Below are 19,301 nucleotides of genomic sequence, written 5' to 3'. Positions count from 1 at the left end.
GGTTTACCCATATTAACAATTACAGGCCTCTCTAATATTTTCAAGTGGGAGAATTTGCACAATCAGTGGTTGACTAAGTACTTATTTGCCCCACTGTATGTTTTTGTAGTGATGAGCAGTGTTGTTTGGGCCAACATACCTTTTAGGATTATAGCCCAGAAGTTTAGCCACATTCTCGTCAGACCATAACAAATCTTCCCGGACGAATTTGGGAGATTACAACGTCTTACCGAATGAGAAAAATAGGAGATTGTTGTCACATTTACGAAACAAAATTCCTATTTCTTCCTTCAGTGTTGCTGACGGCCTTTTGGCAGCCTCCCTGACCAGTTTTGCTCTCGTTTTTCACCAATCATGTGACTGACTCCCATGTCAAATGAGTTTCAGTGTGATCTGTTCTGTCTCACCTGTATGAATTCCGCTGCATCTACACCTGAATAATCGCGTGAAAACAATAGAAACCATCACTTAAAAATCCGTAATTTTGTGCGAAAAATGGCACGAGATACAGCGAGGTTTCACTGTACTGCACATTGTTTGCACAAAGATGGAAACAGGCCCTGCCTCTGTCTCCCCATGGTCTCTATGTATTGTTCTCTGTTCCTCCTCTGCAAATGCAAATGTGTGCGTTTGTGTGTGTGTCTGACAGTCGACCTCGTATCTTGCAGGCATATCCATCGGAGTGCAGCCCATTCACCCAGCATTTATCCAGAGGCAGTATGGGTAAGTGAAAGGGAGTGGGCGCTTGTTGTGTGTGTGCGGGCTCTTGTGTTAGACGCTTTGTGCGATGCCACTAGGACACTTTTTCTTGGACAAACAGGGCCTCTGGAAAGTACATGTCAGTATCTGGACCTGCATGCAGCTCCACTATTAGCATATTAGAATTTTCTAGGCCAGTGAAATAGCTCACATATCTGCGGTAATAGAAGGGAATTCCAAAGGTGAATGTTTGACTCACTTGTTGAGTTTTGCCAGCAGCCTATTGACTTTTGTAACCCTTTTGGGTGAACTCGCTATTCTGGAAGGGTTAACCTCTCAGGGACGTTGTGGTCTGCTGAGCAGCAAATGAGTGTTTCACTCAATTAGTGACTCCTAACGCTCCCCACACTGCCGCATAGCACCACCTCCAGATTTAAGATAAACTCATAGTATATGTACATTCATAAGGTTGCCTTTTGTGGTTTTACATTTTAAATCCAGAATTGGTCATGTCAAACACTATCATTCAATTTACAAAGGGAATCCACCATTGCTATCATTCAATTTACAAAGGGAATCCACCATTGATCTTCATTGAAAAAAAAATAAACAATACACTTGTTCAGCCATCAGGCTCAATTTCTAATTGATCTTCATTGAAAAGAAAATAAACAATACACTTGTTCAGCCATCAGGCTCAATTTGCTATATAACAGCTGCTGCATAGTGATGACTTAATTCAATAGTAGCAAATGTTAACTTGTACACTAGGTACAATATGACGAGGCGATTTTTAACTTTGCTAATTTGACAAAATGTAATGTCTTATAGTAAAATTCATACATGACCCCAGTCAGTCTCCTAATTCTGCTGCCTGGTTTTATGGCATGGCAAATTTAAATAATGAAATTATTAGGGCTGTCAAAATTATCGCTTTAACGAGCGGTAATTAATTTTTTAAATTAATCCCGTTAAAATATTTGACGCAATTAATGCACAAATGCCCCGCTCAAACAGATTAAAATGACAGTACAGTGAAAGGTGTACTTGTTGTGTTTTTCGGAGTTTTGCCGCCCTCTGCTGGTGCTTGGGTGCGACTGATTTTATAGGCTTCAGCATCCGTGAGCATTGTGTAAGTAATTATTGACATCAACAACGGCGGGCTACTAGTTTATTTTTTGATTGAAAATTTTACAAATTTTATTAAACTGAAAACATGAAGAGGGGTTTTAATATAAAATTTCTATAACTTGTATTAAAATTGATCTTTTAAGAACTAGAAGTCTTTCTATCCAGTCTTTCTATCCATGGATCGCTTTAACAGAATGTTAATAATGGTAATGCCATCTTGCTGATTTATTGTTATAATAAAAAAAATACAGTACTTATGTACCGTATGTTGATTGTATATATCCATCTTGTGTCTTATCTTTCCATTCCAACAATAATTTACAGAAAAATATGACATATTTTAGAGATGGTTTGAATTGCGATTAATTGCGATTAATTGCGATTAATTAATTTTTAAGCTGTAATTAACACAATTAAAAATTTCAATCGTTTGACACCGCTAGAAATTATTCAAAATGTCATTTTGTAATTGTTTCAGTATGTATTTATTTCAATATTTACTTTGTCAATATATATGGCGGAAAACACTCAATTGACTTGAAGTCCGCTCTGGGACCTCCAATTTGGCCAAATTTCAAAATTGTCCTATATGCACGTGTGATACATCATTGGAAAGCTTAAAATCTCAATTTTCTGGGGGAAGAAAAATTTTGAACAGGAGGGCTTTTTTAAAAAAAAAATTTTATGTTTTTTAAACAGCAAAACCCTATCTGGAGGTGAAAGCACGCGAGATCAGAATTACAGACGCCACAACTTTAAAGAGATATTATCGTGTACTTACCTTTTTTCGATCCAAAAACTCCATGTTGCATGTATCACTGAGTGTCAAGACACAGCTGTGAATGGGCACAGCTGGATTTTGGGGGGATTTTATGGGTGAAACATGGTAATATAACAAGGGTCGCAATGCAGAAATCGCAGACATCAAGGAGTGGTCGAGATTCTAAGCTAAAAATGAGAGACATTTTGAATAATAAATATAATATATTACCTCCGTTTTATGGCTGGGTTGAAACAAGCGGTTGCGCAACATATGTAAACAGGGGTTTCCAGGGTAAAACGGACAAATTAAAAATAGTTTGGGGGCTTATTGCGCCATGAATCTGCTATGACAGCATATAGACCTGTTGTTCTATCAACCACAACAGTTCTTTTGGCTTAAAATACAGCAGTTTATTTTTAAGAGGGGTGCAAGAGCAGAAACTGTTTTTTCAGCCTTGCGATTTCCGCCATATATTTGACATAAATTTTGTGATTAAATCAAAAAACATTTAAAATGATTTTAAATACAATGATGGAAAATGATAATAATAATGAATAAAAATTTATTTAATTTTGACAGTATGGTATTTCAAATGGGTGGCTTATGTATTACATAAATATTGAACTACATTAATGTTAAAATACCTTTTGAGATAGAAAGTATCACGATATATCACCATTTCGATATTTTGTTACACCCCTAATACAAAAAACTGTCAAATAACAGCAATTCATCTCATATCTCAGCAAGCCGCCTAGGATCGGTTTAAAGACAGTGCTGATGAGCTGGAATTGGTTCTAGGTATGATGTTGGAAACTCATCCCACAGCTCTGTAACAAAACAATCTGACCAGTAACAGAATGTGACAAAGTCATGCCAGTCATTATACTAGCTTTGCTTGCTAGCTAGCACAGCTATTTTCCCAGTCCAGTCCAACAGCGTCATCACCCCCAGCGTGCATTGTGCGCGTAAAACATGGCACCCTCCATTGGTCAAAACATAAATAAATATTATAGATTTTAAAATCAATAACAATAATAAATTTGTTTCTAATTAGGGTTGTTTTTTTTGCTCCCGATCTGATCCCGATCGTTTTAGTTTGAGTACCTGCCGATCCCGATATTTCCCGATCCGATTGTTTTTTTTTTTTTTTTTTGCTCCCGATTCAATTCCAATCATTCCCGATAATTTTTCCCGATCATATACATTTTTGCAATGCATTAAGAAAAAAATTTATAAAACTCGGACGAATATATACATTCGACATGCAGTACATAAGTACTGTATTTGGTTATTATGACAATAAATCCTCAAGATGGCATTTACGTTAAGATTCTTTCTGTGAGAGGGATCCACGGATAGAAAGACTTGTGACTTTGTATATTGTGACTAAATATTGCCATCTAGTGTATTTGTTGAGCTTTCAGTAAATGATACTGCAGCAATGCCCCAATGCATGATGGGAAGTGGAACCATGATGGGAAGTAAAACCATGACTGTGCGTCATGCTACCAATGGATATATCTTCTCTCCTTTGGGAAATAATTTAAGGTGTTTAGACAAAGATCAATTGCCTACCTTGCTTTACCACATTGCTTCCCATGATATTTCTAATCGTGGGGAGAGCGATTGCAAGGTTTTAGCAAATTGAAGAAAGGCTCCAAAGGCTGCCAAAATTCACTCTACTCAGTTTGCGCTGCCTTTTATCTCTCTATATAGGTAAGGCGGCGTATTTACAGATTGAGCGCGACAATGAGTGAGAGGGTCGTGCAGCGCATATATCAACATCGTTAAATATTTAAACGTGACACATTTTTTAATAAATTAATTGCCGCCGTTATCGGGATATTTATGATAACCCTACCTTAAGCCTAAACTAATGACTCTGGATGAGTGTAACATATTATGTCTGTAACGTTAAATACAATTAGAATACGATTTAATTAAAATATATATATATTAAAAAAAGGCATGGCCGATATTTTTTTGCCGATTCCGATACTTTGAAAATGACGTGATCGGACCCGATCGATCGGCATCATCTCTATTTCTAATAACATATTTTAATAAAAAAAAAAAAAAAAAGAAGAAGAACAATTGTGGCTTACGACAGGTCTTTAAGTCTGAGGTTCCCTTTAAAACAAAAAAAATTGTCCAGTGAAAATGAAAATGTTTTTTTTTTTTTTTTTTTTCTCCCAAAATGAAAGTGACGCTCTTTCTGGTTGAACAAACCACAAAGCTTGTCAACATTAAATTGTGCATTTTCTTGGAAATCCCAGGATTTTCCACACTCTGTAGGGAATATGATGAAATAACATGCCCCCCACCCCTTCAACTGGCAGTGATTGTCTACAGACGAGCCGTTAAATCAACCCACACTGGGTATTAATGATCCGACGGGAATATTTCTCATCATGATCTGAAGGACCCTGGAAAGTCCCCTAGCCGTGGGTCTGTTACCATGGCGACCATATATTGCAGGGGGGGGGGGAAGCCCCTGAGGTTTCAAAATGTTGTGTTTTTGAGGTACGGCTGTGGCAGGCGCTGGCTCATGTTACAGCCTTCTGCACCCCCTTAATCAGCCCACAGACGCAGAGGGCCACAGTGAGCACCTGTCCTCCTGAGTCTAGGAGACTGTGAGTGACAGACGCAGGCCTCCCTAAGACGCAGCCTACAAGTGGCTTTTCTTTCAGCCTCTTCTCCCCCCTTGACGACATATGGCGTGCTGACATGCTCTCAAGTGGGATTGGAAGCAGGACTGCAGTATTGTATATAGTGTTTGTATTAGAGCTATGGCCAGCAGATGCTTTGGACTGTAAGGGTTAAAGGAGGTGAGGGTAGTATCATTGTTTTGATAAATTCACTCCCACTTTTTCAGTCTACAGCCATATATTTATGTGAACTTGTCCCTTTTGGTCTTGTGTTTTGATTGAAATGGCTCTATTGCCTGGCCAGCACTAGCAGCGTGAAAGGTGACACTTCTGTGAGACGGTGTGGGAGTAAAGGTGGGGGGGTCGGGGTTCAGTAGTTAAAGGGGGCTGTGGGTTGTTTTTTTTTTTTAATGAGGCATCATGCGTCCTAGGAAACGGTGCACTACAGGTATAAAACGTCGCAACCCGCATTGATCTTCAAGTGGGAAGGGAAGAATACCAGGTGGCAAGTTTCCATGTAAACGCCAAAAATGAACAACGCTCGCTCAATAATGTTAAGTGTTAATTTTTGGTTTCCTAACAAAAAAGGTTAGAGGTCATTATAAAAGAAATTACAGGAAAATACCGGCAGCTGTGGTTGCCAGAAATGTGCCGGGTTTTAAAAAAGAAGAAAAAAAAAAGGGGGGGGGGGCGTAAAATGTACATAAAAAAACAAATATAAATTTTACGATAGTTTTTTTTAACTGAAAGTCATAGTAGACAAATGTAATATTATATTTTTTTTTCATAATGTGATCCATATTTAACCGATCTTTATGGTGGTGACTGCGCTCCTTTTCTCATTGTCCCTACTCTCCATCAGTTGTCTAGGTAGTCGAGCGTGCTGACTACTGAGCAAATACAGAGTGTGTAGAAGGTTAGAAAACCTTACTCCCTGAGAATTTATTTTAAAAAATATATATATGGTGCTCCATAATCAACACACTCAACTGCCAATGCAGTGGTGTGGGTTCAAATCCCTTTTGGAAAGCCGTGATAAGAAGAAAGTAGTGACATAACATCCACAAACAGATTACGCATAAATTTTACAGTCGTTTCCTGTAAAAAAAAAAAATGTTTAAATGTTGTTTTTAGCGGAGCCACAGTTGCTGGTATCTTATTGTAAATGTACCCTTTTTTTAAAAATTTTTTTTGTGTGAACGTTAAACTGAAAAAGGTAAACATCATTTGAGTTCATTTCACCAGATTGTCTCTCCCCTGTGCACTATCCCAACAACAATGTGACCGTCAGGCTTTTCCTGCCTGTATTTGTAATATTTACAAGCATTCAGTTCATGTATGCGTCTGTGAGCAGGCTATCCCTACAGTGCCATTGTGTCAAAATCACACAGGCCGGCCGGCCGGCCGTCAGCACAAAACCAGCTGACCTCGGATTTTCTGGCCGACGTCCACATCCCCCCACACCGGACCGCTCCGCATCCTCTCACTGCTATAGTCAAGCGAACACCTCTTTGCATTGTTGCAATAAAAGGGTTCCCCTTTGTTTTGCCTTATCCTACGCATTTCGATTTCAAAGACTTGTCATCCCTTTAGATTTTTGTTTGATAGATGACATCAGCAGCCTGCAGCCAAGGATGGAGACAAGGCACGTTCTCTACACTTAATCTGATTAGATTAGGGGGGACGTACCTACTTCGTATTTTAGAAAATTGACTCTGAAGTGCTTGTCCACCTTTGAAGTGTGAAATTGAACTACCGAGTACATTTTAGTGACACAAACTCCGTAGATTTGTTTGTAGTTGATTTGACATAATGTATATGTGTATTGGCTACAAAGTCACTTAGATTATTGGCTGCCATTTACTGTGATAGATGAACCTGAGTTGCTCTAAAAATGTACTTCATAAATGTAAATGTAATTAATGTAGGGCTGTCAAAATTATCGCGTTAACGGGCGGTAATTAATTTTTTAAATTAATCACGTTAAAAAATTTAACGTATTTAACGCTCATGCCCTGCTCAGACAGATTAAAATGACAGCACAGTGTCATGTCCATTTGTTACATGTGTTTTTTGGTGTTTTGTTGCCCTCTGCTGGCGCTTTGGGTGCGACTGGTTTTATGGGTTTCAGCACCCATGAGCATTGTGTAAGTAATTATTGACATCAACAATGGCGGGCTACTAGTTTATTTTTTGATTGAAAATTTTACAAATTTTATTAAAACGAAAACATTAAGAGGGGGTTTAATATAAAATGTCTATCACTTGTATTAACATTTATCTTTTAAGAACTACAAATCTTTATATCCATGGATCGCTTTAACAAAATGTTAATAATGTTAATGCCATGTTGTTGATTTGTTATAATAAACACAGTACTTATGTACAATATATTGAATATATATATCCGTCTTGTGTCTTATCTTTCCATTCCAACAATAATTTACATAAAAATATGGCATATTTTATAGATGTTTGAATTGCGATTAATTACGATTAATTAATTTTTAAGCTGTGATTAACTCGATTCAAATTTTTAATCGTTTGACAGCCCTAAATTAATGTAAATCTATTTTTTTTTACATTGCCCACACAATAACTTTTTAACTAAATCCTGACTGTTATAGCAGCTTTAATGTCATTTCATAAATTAACTAATTGGAAAGGAAATTGGTATGTGAGTAAAAGTAAATTTAATTTAGCCCTGTGTTTTGTAAATAAACATGGCTAAACTGGGAGTTGGCTAATGATAACTTTACTGCAAACATGTTTTTGATCTGGCTTGATATTAATCAGTGCAAAGAAAAAACAATTCCAGGGGAATTTTAGAGGTTAAATTCCAATACTATAATATTTTCATTTTTGCAGTGGCCTTTCAAAATATATATTCAATTATGATTACAGAAAGTGAATGCATGGCTGCATTGACTGAGATTAAAAGGCTCCATATGCATAAAGGGAACACATACAGTGGGGAGAACAAGTATTTGATACACTGCCAATGTGAGTACATAACTATCTATTTATTGTTTATAGCCTTGAAGTGTAGGATCTAGTCTTTATGATTTAAGCATCTAATGTATCGAATACATCAATATCATCCCATAATAAGCAATCCAAACGATAACAAGGGTCGAAAAAATAATGAATAGCATGCTATTCAGTTAGCCTGCTGTGTCCATAACTCTCGCGCCAGCGTTCAAATGCTTTTTTACGTCTTTTTGTGGCTATCTGGTAACTCGAGGTGCGAGCATCATTAAAGACACGCTGATTTTAACGAGATATTATCGCGTACGTACGTTGTTTTTATCCAAAAACTCGGTGTACCATGTATCATTTTCCCGTCCCCCATACAGCTAAAGACGCACAATCAAACATGGTAGAGTTGCATACATCACATTACATGAGCTTTTCCTTTTTCACATGAATTATCTTCCCAAAAGTTATTAATTGCATGGCACTTAAGCTATATCGGCTGAGAGTTGCTCGTGGGAGCTCGGAAGGGTGCGTCTGCACACAGCTTGAGCTGAATAAATATGGGTGAAATACGGTAATATAACATGAAACACGGTAATATAACATGGGTCATGCGAAAGTCACGGACAAAAAGGAGTGGTCGAGATTTTCTTTTTAAGATATTTACCCTTTTAAACTTTTTTTTTTTTACAATTTTTCTTTTTTTGGATCGATTTTTATCTAAAATATTGGGGGAAATGCGACAGTGACAAAAAAAAAATTCAATAAATCGATAGCTATGAGGCAGATATCTGTGACTTATTTACAGACACTTTTTCATTGTGACGTAATTTGTTTAAAAGTTTAAAATATGCAATTGAATCAGTTTTTTAAAGTCTTTTTTTCCAACTAAATATTAGACATCATTTAATGATGCAAAGCTAAAAATGATAGACATTTCAAATTAATTATTTTTGGCTGGGTTGAAACAAAAGAAGTTGCGCAGTGTCTGTAAATTGGGGTCTCCGGGGTAAAACGGACAAATTAAAAAGTTGTCTGGGGGCATAATGTGCCATGAAACTGCTATGGCCTATACAGCATATAGACATATTGTTCAATCAAACACAACAGTGCTTTTGTCTTACAGCAGTTATTATAAAGAGGGGTGCAAGAGCAGGAACTGCTTTTTCAGCCTTGTGTGTGTGTTTCCGCCATATACATTTGAAAAAAATACTCAGACTAACATTTTAAATGACTTTTTTTTTTTATTATTAAAAAAAATGTAACCTTTTTTTTTTAATATGTCAAAAATGTTATAAATGTTTTTCCACATGTTTTATTTATTTATTTATTTACATCCTGGACAACATACACACACAGACACACAATTTAACATTCGGGTTACATTGGAATTGATGTGAGGTACAGAATTAGCTTTACCTAAAGAATCAGCTTGTTAAACATATATTGCTAGGAGTTGAGCTTTGATTTTTTTTTCTTGAGAGATGGAAAACAGTTTAATGTTATACTCAGGGGTGCACATAAGTGGTCCGCATGCGCATGCGTACTGGACGTAGACAAACGCGCTGGCCCTCAACGGCTTCCATACGCTTTTGCGTACCGATGGCTGACCAGTGTATTTGCGGCGGACACGAGAAAATAACTTCTCAAAATGTCGAAGAGGCAGGCCACACTGAGTAATTACTTCCGTGTTCCCCTACCCCCGTCAAAAGACAGACAGACGACAGAGACGTCACCGGAGCTACCGAAAAAAAGGACTTTTGCTGAAAAGTGGCTACAGGAGGTACCATGGCTAGAAGCAAATGATGCCCGCACGGAAATGCGGTACAAAATGTGCCGTGAGAATCCCAATGTCGCCGATAAGAGCAGCGCATTTTATGTAGGGTCAAAGAATTTCAGCCATCCAAACTTTGAAAAGCACGAAAAAAACAGAGCATGTGGCAGTTAAGCAAACTATCGATGTCAAACAGGACCCCACTCGCCCTATGGACAAGTGGCTGACTAGGGCGGAATAAAGGTAATGAACAGCGACATGCACTGACAAACGTGTTTTTGCTCGCATTTTACAAAGTTAAACATGCACGTTCAATGAGGTCTTATGAGGAGGACATCCCACTTTTAAAAAGGCTTGGAGTTAATGTGGGAGCCGCATAATGCCCTTTATTTTGAATTGGTGCTTTTTATTTCTTTACATTTCACTTCAAAGTAATGGCAATTTTGTTGTGCCAGTTGATGTTAATCAAGCATTAATTGTTAATATAATTAATTAACGTTAATTGGCTCTAAGTAAAGCTTGTCATAAATTTATCGCATCAGGCGGGTCGGCTCTCAAGCTCAATGAGGACCAAGTCACATCTCCAGGTCCTCCTCTGAGAACCTGGGCAAAAAAATTATGTGCACCCCTGGTTATACTATAAATTAACTTAATGGGTGCTGCTGACAGTGATAGACGTCAATGGACGACCGCCCTTGAACTGACGATCGCTGCCAGCCTTGCCAGTTCAAATGGATTTGATGTCTTTCGCTGTCAATAGCAGTGAACGAGTTAATATAGCGACAAAAAGCTCGAGGCGTAAAGGTTAAATAGCATGTTGCATTGTCACACGCCTTCCCTACTTGTCATGGTAACGAAAGCATGTGTGAGGTCATTCTTTATCCTCTTGTGTATTTTGCGTGTCACAAACCTCTCATTAAGACATTTGACAAACGTTATTGTGAGGAATGTGCATAATAAAAGTCTCTCCCTGTCTTTCTATAATGACCACATTGCGACTTTTTATATTTTTGTTCTTAACACTCCTCCTCCTGTCCAACTTGCTGCCACGGTCGCTGTATGCCGCCAGCTGACGATCAGAGGACGCTCTCCCCAAATATAGGAGTAGTCCCGAGGAAGGGTTTGACAGCAAATGTCCCACCCCCACATCTCGTCTCCCCGCAAGGTGCCAGTGATGGCTTGAGAGTGCAGTGCAGTGCGGTGTGCTGTGATGAATTGGAGTGCCTTCCTTGTTATCTTTCCCGTTTTGTGTGCGAGTGATATGAAGTGAAGAGCTTCCACTGATTGCGGTGTGACTCTTTCCCTATTATGGCATGGTTTGGGGTCTGCAGTGGTCGCTGGTGTGTGGGAGGTGGCGTGTATGTGTGCGTGTACGTGCGCGTGATGACATCCCTGTCCTTGCATGCTTCCCATCTCTTGCTGTGCTGATTCCACAGCGGCCTCTCATTACTGATAATTGAAGAGTGACGCTGAAATGTTTTGTATCAGCACTGAGAGGCAGCTCATATGTTTTGCCACGCAAAACGGATATCATGTTTAGAAAGTGGAAGGGGTCTCAAGCTGTTTATACATTTTTTTTTTTTTTAAATAAAAGGGGAACTTCTATCTGCTCTTGCTCTCCGCGCTACCTTTCAAACACTTTTCTGTGTCGAACAGAGAAAATCCTCTTGCTTGGACTGCCAAAGGAAGCATCATATTCCCCAAGCAGTATAGTTTTGCTCTGTTCACCATTCATTTTCTTGCTTTACCACTCTCAAAAATTCAGTAACCAATGCAACTTTCTAAAGCAGTTGCATGTAAGCTACGAAATGAAGTCGACACACTGCAGTTCATCAATAGGCGGACAGAGAATCCTTACATGACGATTGGTGCTGCAACGATTAATCAGTTAACTCGAGTATTCGATTACTAAAAAAGTAGGGCTGCAGCTATCGATTAGTTTAGTCGTCGATTAATCGATGAACTACTTAGTTCGAATAATCGAGTAATCGGATAAGGAACATCAAAAAATTAAAATACCTGAGCTCAGCCTCAAACGGTATAAAAAAATTAATGAGGAACAAAAGAACAATTGGCTAACTTACACAGTAAAAGTCCGCTAGCTTAAATGCTATAAAATTCGAACATTATTTTTTTTACCATGCTCTTAGCAAATGGTTCAAACACATATGCCCACAAAAAAAAGCTAAATATACCTATAAACTAAATTAAAAATGCATTTTAAAAAAAATTAGCTCAAACAAAAACTTATCTTATGTTGGTCTTAACAGGGAGCAGCTGGATTCAGCCATGTGAAATGAGGCAGACTAGAGGGCAGTGTATCCAGTCAAATCAATAGAACTAATTGCAAACACTTTCAAAACAAACCATTACATTGCCACTTTAATTAAACGAATACTCGAAGCAGCAAAATTGATTTTTTTTTCCTAATCGAATACTCGAGATAATCGATTAATTGTTGCAGCACTAAAAAAAGCTTTGAATTAAATTTTGCTGCTTTGAGTTCAGACACATATTTCCACAATAAAATGGCTAAAAGTACCTATAAACTAAATAACGAATGCATTAAAAAAAACATTAGCTCAAAGAAAAACGTTGCTTATGTTGGTCTTTAACAAGGAGCACCTGGATTCAGCCATGTGAAATGAGGCAGACTAGAAGGCACTTTATCTACCCAAATTAATAAAAGTAAATGCAAACACTTTCAGAATAAACCATAAAAACACCACTTAAACGAATACTCGAAACAGCAAAATTCGAATCTTTTTTTTTTCTAATCAAATACTCGAGTTAATCGATTAATCGTTGCAGCACTATTATTAACTCATTCACTCCCAACCATTTTTACTGGTGCAACCCTCTTCGCTCCTGGCCGTTTTACTGGATTTTGACTGATTTTGCAAGGCCCACAGAAAATTCTGTTCTATTGCTATATAAACATGGAACCCACCAAAAGAAAGATTAGACTCTTCTTTTAGCAGGAAAAAAAATAAGTTCATATATTTTTCCTTTCTTTAGAAATCAGCATTAGAAAATAGCTTAGTTTGAGCAATTTTCCAATTTCTGATGAAAAAACTGAGAAATTGAGCACATTTCAAACATAACTTTGACATTAACACAACTATTTTTTTGGTTTAGTTACATCCCAAACATCTGAACAATGTTTTTTTTTTCTTACAAAATAACATAAACAACAAGACAAATAGAGCGTTTGATAGCAAAGTAACAATTTATTTACACATAACTAACTGAGAGATGACGCTGTTGTTGCCGCGACAGTCGGGTAAACTTTTCCCTCATCGCCGCCTGTCTCATAAAGATGGATTCTTTTGAGTCTCTGCGGGGGTCTGCTCAGCGAGCAGCACTGACTCAATGGCATCGTCCGCTGCACTGGTGGTCCCGGTCATTCTACTCGGTCGTACAGCGCCTGGCATCCCGGGCGTCCTCTAGGTTATTATCCATTCGGTCGTCTTCTGCCGGCGCCCCGGGCGTGTAGCCCGGCCGTTCGTTGCCGTTGAATCGGGTTGCGGTTCTTACCAAATGTGCTACTGCCATCAGTGGCTAGTTTTATTGCTTTAAAATGGATTTTCAGCTTTGTGATTTGGAGCTAAATTGAATAAGAACCCAGGGATGTCTCTTGTACAAAAAAAAAAAAATAATGTAAAAGACATATAAATACGTCTTTGGGACACTGAAACATTTAAAAATAGAAGGTATTTATACGTTTTTGGGAGCAAATGAGTTAACAACACTGGTTGTAACTAGCGTTGTTCCGATCATGTTTTTTTGCTCCCGATCGTTTTAGTTTGAGTATTTGCCGATCCCGATATTTCCCGATCGGATTGCTTTTTTTTTTTGCTCCCGATTCAATTCCAATCATTCCCGATAATTTTTCCCGATCATATACATTTTGGCAATGCATTAAGAAAAAAATGAATAAAACTCGGACGAATATATACATTCAACATACAGTACATAAGTACTGTATTTGTATATTATGACAATAAATCCTTAAGATGGCATTTACATTATTAACATTCTTTCTATGAGAGGGATCCACGGATAGAAAGACTTGTAATTCTTAAAGGATAAATGTGACTTTGTGTATTGTGACTAAATATTGCCATCCAGTGTATTTGTTGCGCTTTCAGTAAATGATACTGTAGCCACTTAACTTCTGCCCAAATGCATGATGGGAAGTGCAACCATGACTGTGCGCAGTGGTACCAATTGATATATCTTCTCTGCGTTGGGAAATAATATTGGGTGTTAAGACAAAGATCAATTACTACCTTTCTTCCCCACATTGTTTCCCACGGTATTTCTAATCGTAGGGAGAGGGATTGTAAAGCTTTAGCCAATAAAAAAAAGGCTCCAAAGGCTGCCAAAATTCACTCTACTCATTTTACGCTGCCTTTTAGCTCTATATATAGGTAAAACGGCGCTATTATAGATTGAACGCGACAATGCGTGAGTGGGTCGTGCAGAGCATGCGTTAGTTGCGTTGGATACTGTAACGTGATAAAAGTTTTTAAAAATTAATTACCGCCGTTAACGGGATAAATTTGATAACCCTACCTTAAGCCTAAACTAAAGACTCTGGATGAGTGTAACATATTATGTCTGTAACGTTAAATACAATTAAAAAACGATTTAATTAAAAATATATATATATATATATATATATATATATATCAGAGGTTGCGCTAGACTTTTTCGTTGTCTGTCATTTTGACTGACAGTGTCATAAAAATCCGGTCATAATCTATTTTTACCCGTCACTTACATTTTTAAAATGATAATAATTAAATATTCAATAGTATTTAGTTTTCATTCATTTTTCATTAATATTCTGTCCGAACAAGCTTAACAAGAGGCAAACAGACAGCGGAGTGCACCAATCAGCGACGGGCAGACGTTCCGTTAGCAAAGCGACGAGGGCAGGACGAGGGACTTGCGCACGGAAGTAAACATACGAGGAGAACGGAGTTTATTCAACATGGCTAGCGCGAGACAGACTGTTGTCAATGTTTCGTGTCGATGTGTTTTAGCTCATTTAAAACTGAATTTACCGCGGATTGGAACATATTGTCGGCTCTCCCGCCATCCGTGTTGCTGTAGAGACGACTTTCGGCGCGCAAGAGTGACGTTGCTCGTGAAGAACACGTCACGCAAATAAACAAATCTGATTTGTCGATTGATTTTGTACCTACTCGAGAGGCTGTGTCCCAGACTTTTCTCTCAGTGTTTGAAAAATACAGGGAGAACAGTCTGGCCGTGCCAGGCAAACACTCAGTTGCCTTGACGATTTTCCGAGTAAGGCCAACGACGTCATGCATCAAGAGAGACAATAGCTAATTAATATGCTCACTCGCCACCCTGTGGTCTGGGGTGTGAATTGCAACCTGTCAAAATGACGGATGGACTTCCGTCACCGTTTTAAAACACCGTTCAAAGACGGAAAATATTCAGTTAACGCGACCCCTGATATATATTTAAAAAAGGCATGTCCGATATTTTTTTGCCGATTCCGATTCTTTGAAAATGACGTGATCGGACCCGATCGATCAGGACATCTCGAGTTGTAACTGCTCTTAACATTATTTAATAAAAGAATTTATTGGCTACGATTGACAGCTTGGCGCTAAAATATGATTTTTCAATCCCAGCTATCCCATTTTATATGGATTTGATGTCTGTTGCACTCACTGGCAGTGGATGAGGAAACAGGAAACGTGTGTCATTTGGATGTTTTTGTTGTTGTAAAATATGATGTAAATGACTTGGGCCATCACTAACGTTGATATAGTTGATAAAAAATATCACAAACGGAAAGTTTCACAATACCAACATCCACCCAATTGGTCATCTTGTATCGACCCAAAAGTAGCTTGCTAACAAGTTGACAAACTATATAAAAATAAAAACAAAATGGAGGAAACCTAGTGACCCCATGCCAAACAGCTTTAAGAATTACAGCACCTGACGGCAGCATTGATAAAGCCCCCCAACAGTGTGTGCGTGCCTGCGTGTTAGCGAAACGCAGCAGCTGTTAAAACACTCTGCTGGTGCCTGAACTTGAAAAGCTGCCAGTAACGGCTGACTCTGTCATGTCACCTCCCCCCACTTTGAGCTAAGAAGGCCCAACCTAACTGACACAGACCGGAAGTGGAGTCATCTCCATCTCGGGCCAGCTCGCTACCAAGAGTTTGTTGATGCTCTGAAAGCAACGTAAATGATAGAAACTAGAAGTTCTCGTCTAACTGGCCTTTTTTGGTCTTATTTGCAGGTTGGCCCCACCTTATGTCTACCCGCAAGCCTATGTGCAGCCCAGCCTGGTGCTGCCCACCCAGTTGTCCACCTCTGTGAGCACCAGCCCCTACCTGGACTACACCGCGGCCTACACGCAGTACGCCCAGGCCGCCTACGAGCAGCAGTATCCCTACGCTGCTTCGCCAGCGGGCTTCCTGGGTTACAGCTACGCCACCAGCCCCGCTGCTGCTGCAGGGCCGGCCCCTGCCGCCACCGCGCCGTCCACCGCGCACCCCGCCTTGCCTTCGGCCGCCGGCCCAGCCTTCCTGCACTATGCGCCGCAGCAGCAAATCCAGCCCGACCGAATGCAGTGAGAGGTGGGAGAAGGGGGGACTTGACAGAGCGGCTACCCTGTTTTCAGGGACTTTTCAGGAAAAGGATTGGGACTAATGCACTATACGCTATATATCAGGACATCCTCGTAGCCCATTGGGTAAAGAGTGACCGGGTGGGTGGGGGGTTTACAGATAGGCAGAATGAGAAGCTTTAATGTACACAATTGCTTCCAAGGGCTTCTAGAAGCTAACTCTTCATTTATTATTATTGTTATTATTATTATCATTCGTATTGTCCTTTGTTATGTCATTGTTTATTCGTATGCCATCGTTAAGATGATGAAGCCTCTTGGCTCAGTGAGTTGAATGACGCGTCTGTGGTACATATTGCTTTGAGAGCATTCGGGGACATATTACACGCTCCAAAGTATCTCAGCTGGATGCGAGGGTGACCGCTGCCCTCGGACACTGTGGAAGGGGGGGGTGACGGTGTGATGACTGCGACTGCGGAAGCCCACACAGTCATCAAAGCACTGTGCCGCAATGATCAAACTTCCAGCGTTCAATATGGAGGACACAAGGTTTCACCTCCCTCCCCCAAAAAGGAAAAGACTAAACATGCAAGACTAAGAGCTGCATTGTATTCTGTCTGGACAATATCAGGAAAAGATTTTATTCTTTTTATTTGAAGGAGGCCTTATTAAATAAAAGAAAAAAAGTACAGTACGCCTTTTTGTAATTTCCTGATTCTCAAGAGTTCCTAAGTGCAGACTTTTGAAGTGCTCTGTTTTCAGCAGTCGGTCATTAACTTGACTTGTGAGGTGGACTGAGATGATAACATGCAGTTTGTGGCCGTTTTGGACCAAACGCGCTGTGTATCTGTAATAGATGGTCTCCTCTGTCTCACACTGTCACCAATTGTCCAAGCACTGCATTAAAGATATTTTCAGTCCTCAAGTACATTTACAATATTTATATCTAGGTATTTATAAGAGGTACTAAGTTAAATAGTGTTTTTTCTTTTCTTTTCTTTTTGTACTATGACTGTAGTTGTAGCACTGATGCCAATTAACCTGCAGACGCATACCTGCACATCTTTGGGTATTGTTTTGTCGCCATGTCAGTGCATTTGTGAGTGCTGCCACAGATGAAGATGCCTGTTTGTACATCACTTTCTGATTGCATCAGCAAATGACTTTTATAGTCCCTTTAAGAAAAGCCATACAACAATTGAGAATAAAGAATTTGTACTTACAAAAGCCTCCAGACTTTTTTTGGTTGTAGTCATTTGATCCGTTTTCAGTCCAGTCATTTCAGTAACTTAGTACAGGTAGTCTCCAGGTCAAGACGTACCCGACTTAGGTGATTTCGACTTTATAACGCTGATATTTTGTCTCCAGTCGTTTTTTTTTTTTTTTTTTAGTATTTATAATGTTGATTTATAGATTCACTCTCATTCGACGGGACACAAAGCTTGGGGCCGAGCCGTAGGGGGCCTATTTTCAAAAGCTTCAAATATTTTCAAAACCAAAGCCGCTAGTGACCTAAAACCAAAACGGGCACCTCCCTCAGGCATACAGTGTATCACAAAAGTGATTACACCCGTCGCATTTCTGCAGATATTTAAGTATATCTTTTCATGGGACAACACTGACAAAATGACACTTTGACACAATGAAAAGTAGTTTGTGTGCAGCTTACATAATTTATTTTCCGTCAGTATTGCTGCAGAGATTGAAGAGGTGGGAGGTCATCCTGTTAGTGCTCAGACCATACGCCATACTGTACATCATATTGGTGTGCATGGCTGTCACCCCAGGAGGAAGCCTCTTCTGAAGACTGTACACAAGAAAGCCTGCAAACAGTTTTCTGAAGACATGTCAACAAAGCACATGGATTATTGGAAACATTTCCTATGGTCTGATGAGATGAAGATTAATTTGTTTGGTTCCGATGGTCTCAAGCATGTGTGGCGGCGACCAGGTGAGGAGTACAAAGGTAAGTGTGTCATGCCTACAGTCAAGCATGGTGGTGGGAATGACCCCCCCATCTCTTCAATCTCTGACAGCACTCCTGGAAAGAGTCACATGACATTTTGGAGGGAAAATGACAAGCAGTACTCAACTTGGACATTTAGGGATGTACATAGTTCCCATGCGGTGTACTCACTTTTGTTGCTAGGGGTTTAGATATTACCGTAATTTCCTGAATATAAGGCGCACCCGTGTATAATGCGCCCCCCAAATTTATTTGTAAAATCTAGGGGAAATTGTTGTACCCGTGTATAACGCGCACCCTAATTTTAGCACTAATAAATAGAAGAATACAAGAAAACAGCTCGTGTACAGATACAGAAATGTCATTTTACTGAGTGGTGAAACACAGCACAAGCATAGCACATTGGTAGTTCAAAACATTACCGTAAACTGACAATATGTACTGTAATAATATGATCTGACAACTTCTCCAACTTACCAGAATCCAGGAGAAAACAAAACAGATGTGACTTTTCTTTTAAAGGCTGCAGTATAACTTGCTCATTTCAACATGATGAATAAATGTGTCTTCCATGGATTGATACGGTAAAATAAAAGTGAGGACTGAAGTCGGAAATCGGAAAGAGCGCAAACGCTGTAGACTAACAAGAGGAACTATTGTTATCTGGGTTTGAGTTTCCCGGGGGACAGATATAGTTGACGGACACAGGAAGTCTGTGTTGT

General features: G+C 39.2%; 1 protein-coding gene across 1 annotated transcript in view; it reads left to right on the top strand.

Moving 5' to 3' along the window:
- Window positions 1-17,845, top strand: part of LOC130921858 (RNA-binding protein 38-like) — a 43,693-nt gene extending 25,848 nt beyond the window's left edge. Inside the window, exons 3-4 of the mRNA XM_057846189.1 lie at window positions 669-723; window positions 16,284-17,845. Coding sequence (XP_057702172.1) covers window positions 669-723; window positions 16,284-16,620 — 392 coding nt within the window. The 3' untranslated portion in view covers window positions 16,621-17,845. The remainder of the gene's footprint in view (window positions 1-668; window positions 724-16,283) is intronic.
- Window positions 17,846-19,301: the final 1,456 nt, after the last annotated feature.

Source organism: Corythoichthys intestinalis, chromosome 9 (assembly GCF_030265065.1).
Source record: "Corythoichthys intestinalis isolate RoL2023-P3 chromosome 9, ASM3026506v1, whole genome shotgun sequence".
Taxonomy (NCBI): Eukaryota; Metazoa; Chordata; class Actinopteri; order Syngnathiformes; family Syngnathidae; genus Corythoichthys; species Corythoichthys intestinalis.
The sequence above is the reverse complement of the archived record's forward strand: the minus strand, read 5'-3'. Positions and strand labels throughout refer to the sequence as shown.